We start from the raw sequence: 8505 nt of genomic DNA on the forward strand, positions 1-8505 counted from the left end.
ATGAGGAAGGTGGACTACCATCCCAACAGCCTCAGTATTTTCCCAGCAAGACTAAGGAAGTCTTTAGTGAAAAACACACAACCAGTTAATTATCTTTTGCTGTTATAATATCAAAGTATAACTTGGTTTGAGTGTGAATAGTTGATATTTGCTCCCCAGAGGTAACAACTTGCAAGAACAATGATAGCTTATACTATTATGTATTCACCACAAATTAAACCATGTGTTATATTTATTTTACTATACTTCATACATCTTCAGTTACCGGAACAATATTATTTGGAGCGAGGGGAAATGGCGTCTGTGAAATAAAACCTACCATGACAAGTTTGTTCATGTGTTGGATGTCGCTACAGCTATGTTCGCTTGTGTGCACAACAGTACGACAATGGTAAAGTGCATGACAAGTAGACTATCGCCCGGGCTGCCCGGGAGCTATTCTACTTGTCATTACCATGTGTTTGAATACTCATGTGCGCGCTTGGTAATAGCAAAAATAGCACCTGGCCCGTGATGATGAATTGACCAGTGAGAACTAGACTCTCAGTCATGAGTATGTATGAGATATAGTAACATAAGCTAAAGAATGACTGGGTTCCCCTTACCTGTTTCCATGAGTTAGTCTTCATCACCAGCAGTTTGTGAGCACAATAAATCTGGAATAGCACACCATTATGCACAAGCAAACACATCACTGAGTGTCACTGAACACACCTGTTGGTTTGAGAGGTTAAGATATAATCAATTAAATTATCAGTAAATTATTAATCAACTGGTATAAAGGACAAGGAACCACAACAAGGCTATACATTGAAGTGCATGAAAGTGTGGTGAAAATTAAGTCTCTAACAACACAGTCAAATAGTAAAGAATGCAAACTCTTCCAGAGCCAATTATAAACATTGTCCAAAAAACATCAAAACCAGTTGGGCCCGTTTTTTTGGTGTCAGTCGAAAGGTTAAATTAAATGCAGTTTTAATTGAATTGTTAAACATAAAATCTCTGTACCAAAATGGACATAAAAACCCACATGTAATCCCTAATACCTGTACAAGACCTGTCTCCAAATTGTTGCACTAACGAGGATTATAATAGATCAATAAACTACCTCCATTGTTTATATTTATTTTCTGTTTATGGGAGGCAAGTTCAAAACACTAGTATACCATGGCAGATTATTGGCAACGGACAATAAAGGAATCAATGTGTAGTAAACATGGTTTTAAACTAGCGATCTTAACCCGCCAAAGTATTTAATGAATAAGGGAATAAAAGGGTAGCGACGGGTTCTTAAATGGTCTTCTAAAACACAAAGGGTCATTGCTGTGTGATAAAGGCCCGAGCAAGGTTTTAAACGGACGTTTAAGAACGAGTCACTACTCTTTTATTCCCATTCATAAATGCCCTTTTGTTAAAAAACACAATTATAGACACTTTAACAATTGAAAGTTCGAGGTTTGACATATTTTTTTGAAGAATCTGTTTGATGCGCGTGGGTTGTGTGTACGTGTACGCGCTTAGATTAAGCACCCGCGCTTAGATTAAGCGCTGTTACTAATAGCTATGAATCGCGTTCCGCGTGATAATATTGGCAAACGTTAGGTTGCGTAACTCAGTTTTTGAGAAAGAAGTAATATCTCACAAAAAAATTTGAATTGAATTTGAGACCTCAGCTGAGTTCTCCAATACAAGCATCTGAAAGCACACTTAGCCAAGGGTGCTTTTTCACTATTCTCTTGCAACTTTTCACAGGTTTTTACAGGTGTGTTATTTTATGCATATTTTATGCATATGTTGAGATACACCATGTGAGAATTCGGTCTTTGACAATTACAGAGCCTTTAAGGCAAAGGTTTTAACCTATTACAGTTGGACAAATCATAAGTTAATTCTCAAGGAGATCCTAAACTCACGAAGCAATTGTCTGATTGTTGGACGTTTGTTGTCTTAAAATCAAATAAGGGTTTCATTGTGACAACAACTTTCTCAACTATGAGAACTTTTTTGGAAACTCATAAATATGATTACTATGCAGAAATCCCATTAAACAAGTGCTACACTTGCAAGGGTCTAGGCTAAAGATGTGGGCTAGGGTGAGAGTTTGGGGTTAGAATTTTTGGAAAAAAAAAATATTTTATAATAATTTCCATGTCCAATACTGGGGCGATCGCAAGTTTTTATGAGTCATTGAAGCAATGATGCTCCAGAGAGGTGGTGGAAATTCACACACAATGAAATGGGGAAAAGGTGGTTCACTTATTGCAGGGGTATTGAAACCTTCCAGTATGTAGGATGTAAACCAACTGATGCAGTCACGCAGTATGCAGGTTGTACATTAATAACTGGACACTGGAATTTAAGATGCCATATGCACCCTCTATAATCCCTTTTACATATATAGCCTTTCCACATGGAACATCCTTTTTTAGTGGTTGCATCTCAACTTTTTGTAATGTTCAGCAGCTGTTTTCTGTTACTTTTTTTTTTTTTTTTTTTTTTTTTCATTTACTCATCAATGGACTCCTCTCCCACTTTGTCAGTCGTAGATTGATTAAGATAAATCCGAAAAGGAGCACTTACCCTTTCATGGAATGGAGCTCCAAGAGATCACAGTGCCATCCATCTTGTGAACAACCAACATGAAGACTCTATTATCATGAAGTGTGAAGCTGCTGGCTCCCCCATATCCACTGGTTCATCCAAAGCAAGTCCAATTGCTGCAGTGGACAAAAAAAAGAAGACAACATTTGTTATAAACTTTTCTACTATGTGTATTAAGATAGATGAGCCTTTAATGGGCAAAGTGTCGATCAGAACGCTTTAACACTTGCTTTGCTAAGAATAACTTGCATCAACTTGACCTACTAGTCAACAGTTACAGGTCATTCATTCTACAACTTATGAGGGGCTTAAATTCTACAAGGAAAACAATTACTGTCAAATGTAAAAAAAAAAATCATCTTTATAAAAACAAAATATAAAAACATGGAGTTTTAAAGAAACAGAGTGAAACTGTACAGGCCTAGGTCGAGCCAAGGGTGAGAGTTAACTTGGCTGGGGTTAGGGCTTAACGAGCTGGGTCTGGGGCTCTGAGGGCTGTATGGACAAAATTTATTTATGTTTCTTTGTTTCGTTTTTAGAAAATCTATCTATAAAGAGAACTTAAATCATTATAGTAACACGTAAATTATATCACTTTTTTTGTGTGTGGTAAAAATACAAGAAATTAAATGAAATTAATCGAAATGAACTCGGCAAGCTCTAATGTTAGCAAGCTCGTGTTGTTTGAAGCATTGCACGGTGTGGAGAGATAAGAAGAAACTATTAATAAATAGTAACCTTGCGGGTACAACCATGTGTAAATCTCTTAGGGTGAGTGTTGGCTCTGAAAAGAGCCGGTTGGGTCTCGACATTTCAAACAGTATACTATGCTGTCTTGTTAGGAAGCTCATACGACGGGATAGGCCTACAGCCAATCTCTTTCACAATACGAACATACACAGTCCCAGTTTTATGTGAAGCGGTCAGAGGTTAAGGTTATTGTCAAAGTCAGTGTGTAATGCAGTATGAGTAGCTGTACAGGAAATGACAATACATCACATAGCACAGTGTACAAAGGCTAAATATAGAAACGGGAATTCCCACAATTGAGACTGTACATAGGGCTTGGTGAATGACACACAGAAAGCAACCATTCAGTGTGTTGAGCCAACATCTAACGGTTAAATGTTGGAATGTACTCTTCAACTACAAGGTTTGATGTTTCATGCCAGTTGATGTTTCAAGCCATGTTCTTTCATTAAAAACCAGTAAGTTATAAATGTGTTGTGTTTTGTCAAAAACAGGTTTTACATTCTAAAATGCTTTGGGGATATAATTTTGTATAGCAATAAATAAGTGCGTATGAACAACCAAATATAAAAACTAGGAGACTCCATCCAAGTAACTGCCTATATAATGCCTTTTTTACAAGAAGTATTACAAGTACTACAACTGAGTTGATATACAGCAAAACCCTCACACACCACAGCATCTCCATGTACAAAAAAACAAGATTGTGAAGTAGTGCCTTATTTTACAGTAGAGATGATGTACCTTTTACTTTGATGGCAACCGACACACAGCTTTGATGGATTTTATTTAAAACTTGAAGTTTGATGTTTAGTTTGTACCCAACTTGTCAAGTCTGTCTTGTATAGGATTATTTAGGGTCTCAAAATATTCAAGAGGCAGTTGTTCTGTTGTCTATCTATTTTCGGGGGGGGGGGGGGGGGGGGTGTAAGTGCGCCCTTCATGGAAGGAAACAAAGTAGCACTCTCTATATTTAACCAAAGACAAGATTATTTTATGGATCATTTTGCAGACTATGATTTCTTTTGGTGCATGCTATATTTGCAATCAAATTGGCCCTGTGTTTTTGTCCCTGTCTTTCACCCTCTGTGGACCAATTTGTACTCGACTCCTCCTGGCATATCCATGCATCCGAATTTAAAAAGGTTATTGGATTTTTGTGCACAGAGATGTCAAATAGAAATCACAGCTTATAACTGGTCAATTGACCCAAGACTCGTGCATGTACCCAATCTGAACAAGTTTGGCACCATCGGATGGCAATTTTATAGGGCTGTCATCTTGTACAAATTTTAAAGTCACCTTGAAATGGTATTTTGTCAAAATAAAGCCTTTGTCACTAATATGTTTTTTGATGAGTAAGATATGAATAACCAGTTAACTAAGGTTCTAATAACGTAGTTTCCATTTTATTAACGAATTAAAAAGTAGGCCCAACCTGAGAGGGCGCTGTTTGCGATGTCAATAGAGGCGCGATATTTGAACCACGACGGCTCTAAGTGTTTGCTGCACAGCACTGGAAAAGGCGTCGGGCTGGACCACTTTGCCAACTAAACCCCATTTTTCGTGTTTTGCTGCCTCCAGCAGAAATACACCAGCAGCAATACACCTGGTTGACATTGCCGGAAAAATGCAAGAAATAAACCTTTTTTTGAAACGTACAAACTCACGACTAGGACTTGCATGTACTTGCACATACGTGTGTTCGATGTCCGATCAAGGCAAAGTCTGCCTTGATTGACGTCACAAAAGGGGTAGGCGGAGTCACCCCCCAAACAACTTTATCTATTTTTTTTAACATATAAATCGTTACAAACAATTACTCAAAAAAATATTTTATTGTTCAGTATCATATACTCCAATGTTTGATGAAGACAAAAAATTATGTTTCCAGGTGATGTTAATATTATGACCATTTTCTAGGCGGGGCCAGCACAGCAGGAAGTGGACCTACTACCCCTCCAAAATGTATCCACTTGGTGTATGCGTAGGGGCCATACACACAGTGCGTGTGACACAATAGAAAAGCCTACTTGATTGGTCATCATAGAAAACAAAACAAAAAACAATGCGATATGCAATCCTTAAATCTAAAAAATCTTTAACTTTATGCCCAGGATTGTAATATGTTCAAGAAATCAAGTCTTGCATTGATGAGGAAAGTACTGGGATATGTAGAAGGATCTCATCTAATTGAGACAATTTCTTGTTTTACTTCACAGATCATCATTGAAGCAACTTCCAACAAAATGGCATCCAATATTACAGCTCAGTCAGTGCTAGCAGAGATAAGTCAGGATCATCTTGAATGTCCAATTTGCAGTGGACGCTTCAAGCAACCCAAACTACTGGAGTGTTCTCATTCATTTTGTCTTGAATGCCTTCAACAACTCAGACAGAATAGTCCAAGTACTACAAGGCCTTTCATGTCCAGTGTGTAGACAAGAAACTCTATTAAATAAATATGGCATTGATGATCTGAAAACAGACTTTAAAACCATTTCATTGATAGAAGCAATTGAAACAAAGGAAACCCGACTGAAACAGCAGCAAGGAAAACAAGTACCCAGTCAGGAGTTTGTTTCCAAGTGTAGCAAGCATACTGGCAAGGATCTTATCATGTATTGTGAAACATGCAAGAAACTGATATGTACAACTTGCATTGCTAAAGACCACAGAATGCACCCTGTAATAGAACTGAGTGAAGCTTCGGACAAAAGTAAACAACATGCGTCAGAACTTCTAGCAGAAGTAAGACAGAGTATCACGACCTTCAACGCTGCCATTCAAAAAATAGACACGTCCCGTAAGACACTAGACTCTATGTTTGCTGCAACCAAAGAGAAAATCTCCAAGAAGGCTGATGAGGAGATTGCCAAGGTGGCTGCCAGGATCAGAGAGGAGAAGCAGAAACTGATGCTAGAGGCAGAACAGATTTATAAAGACAGAGTCAAGATAATGCAAACTGCACGAGCTACAAACAGCAAAGAGAAGAACAAAGCAGAGCACAAGCAGGATGAGGTAAATCAACTCATGGATCAACGGATCAAGATTGTACATCACATAAACAACTCTTACAAGACCTCAAAGAATACAGTGAGAAGAAATCAACAAAAGTACCCGATGGGTTGAGTTATATGGACTTTAAAGAAGGCCAGAACTCACTAGGGAGACTGGTGCTGAAAGATGAACAACAAGTGGAATCAGCAACTTCTGCTCAGGCTAGAAAGCCAACATTTCAATCCATGAAACAAGACAAATGGACATTAAAAACAGAAATGAATAAATACAAGAACATGAAACAACAGATGGTGAATATTAATCATGCAAGGGATGTTGCTGCATACTCTAATAGTGATATTGTTGTGGCACTTATATGGATAATACCAGCTTGATTACAATACCAGCAGAGAGCAACCCTCAATCCTATAATGTCTCACAAGAACTATCAATCCAAGGACTTACAGGACCAAGCAAAGTGACTGTGAATAAGAATGATGAGCTCATTGTTCTAGATAAAGAAACAGTCAAGATCTTCAATAGGAATTATCAGCTCCCCCATCAGTTCAATCCAGGCAGTAAACCATCATGTATTGCAGTGGATGACAACAATCTGATAGCAGTGGGTTATCATGACAAGGCAGAGATCTCTCTACACAAACCAGATGGATCCCTCATCAGAACACTGTCTGCTCCAGGGATTGGTGAATACTTGACTACCCACAAACAACAACTCATTTACACCAACTGGGGTGGCAGTAAGTTAGTATCAGTAACCTACAATGGTGAAATGGTATTCTCAGTAGATATCAATCAGTCTAGGAGGCCTCGTGGTGTGTGTTGTGACAAGGATGGTAGCATCTATGTTGCTGTAAGGAGAGGACTATTCTCATCATCAGGTAATGTCCATCATTACAGTCCTGATGGCAAGTACATTGGATGTATCATCAAGGGTTGTGATCATCCCGATGGTCTCACATTCACACCTGCTGATGATCTGGTTGTGGCTACATCCAATTCAGTTCAAATCTATCAGCATGAGTAAAGACATCAACAAACATTATGCTTGACCACAATAACATTCAAGCTGAAATAAGCATTTAACAACATAAAAATGTGGATGTTTTTCAAAAACATCTTCAATTTTATATTCTCATAAATTTCAGAAAGAGTGATAACATTTTTGACATACAATTATAATTGTTTTTAAGGGGAAACAAAACTTTTCATTGAACCATTTCAACCAACCTGAGTAGATTGCAGAAGCAAATTCAGTCAACTCACAAAAAAATGAACATTTTGGTAGGAATACAATCTTTACATAGTATGTAATTGATTGCTGATCTCTAGAATATCATTCCTTTTAATGTTGTTATGTCATTTCAGTGACTTACCTCCTCCACCTCAACCATTAGGCAACATTCACATCAGAATTGAAATAATTCACTGAAAATAACAACCTTTGCTCTGATTGGTCTATTGTTTGCATGACCGAATGATACATTTTTTTACCACTACTTGTAAAAGGAATGTTCAAGAGATTCAATTTTTCCATAACAAAATGCATTTACACAGAGTTGTACACTACACATTCATTGTAAATAACCATGTTGAACTGCAGAAAGGTGCAGATCTGTGTACAAAATGAGGTATCACTCTGTAACCATGAGTCAGTTACAAACAATGTAACTGAGTGACCTAAATTACGTAGTTATAATTGTTAAACAAAAGCAATGTATGTATAAACAAAATATATAAAGTTGGTTCTATTTGGTCTCAAATTATGTAAAATACATATTTGAGAGAACATGTATTTGTTTTCTATTTTTATTTCACTCCATCACCATGAACCAGCAATTTTACTTCTGGTTTATGGTAATGGAGTGACATATATACAATTACGTAATTGTTTAATAAAAGAGAGAGTTTGCAAGCAATGTGTACAGATACAGATATGATAAACAATATTCTTCCCAGTTAGATTTGTAAAAGATTTTGTTCGCAATCATAGATTCATGTATCAGGTCTTGGCCAAAGTATGGTTAAAAAACTATTGTGTTTCCTCTGTTTACATTGGAGAATTTAAGCGAGTAGTCTTTTTTATTTAACTGATCATTTTCAGACCCACATATAAAACTCTTATAAAGAAAGTTT

At 37.2% G+C, this 8505-nt stretch overlaps 1 protein-coding gene across 1 annotated transcript; it reads left to right on the forward strand.

Annotated features, from left to right (window-relative positions):
• The first annotated feature begins 2081 nt into the window (after positions 1 to 2081).
• LOC117301024 (tripartite motif-containing 13-like) lies at positions 2082 to 6483 on the forward strand. Its single transcript, XM_033784907.1, has 3 exons — positions 2082 to 2093; positions 5574 to 5760; positions 5864 to 6483. Exons 1-3 carry the CDS (start codon positions 2082 to 2084, stop codon positions 6481 to 6483), a joined length of 819 nt encoding a protein of 272 aa, XP_033640798.1.
• The last annotated feature ends 2022 nt before the right edge of the window (positions 6484 to 8505 follow it).

The sequence above is a fragment of the Asterias rubens genome, chromosome 16 (genome assembly GCF_902459465.1).
Source record: "Asterias rubens chromosome 16, eAstRub1.3, whole genome shotgun sequence".
In the NCBI taxonomy this organism is placed as follows: domain Eukaryota; kingdom Metazoa; phylum Echinodermata; class Asteroidea; order Forcipulatida; family Asteriidae; genus Asterias; species Asterias rubens.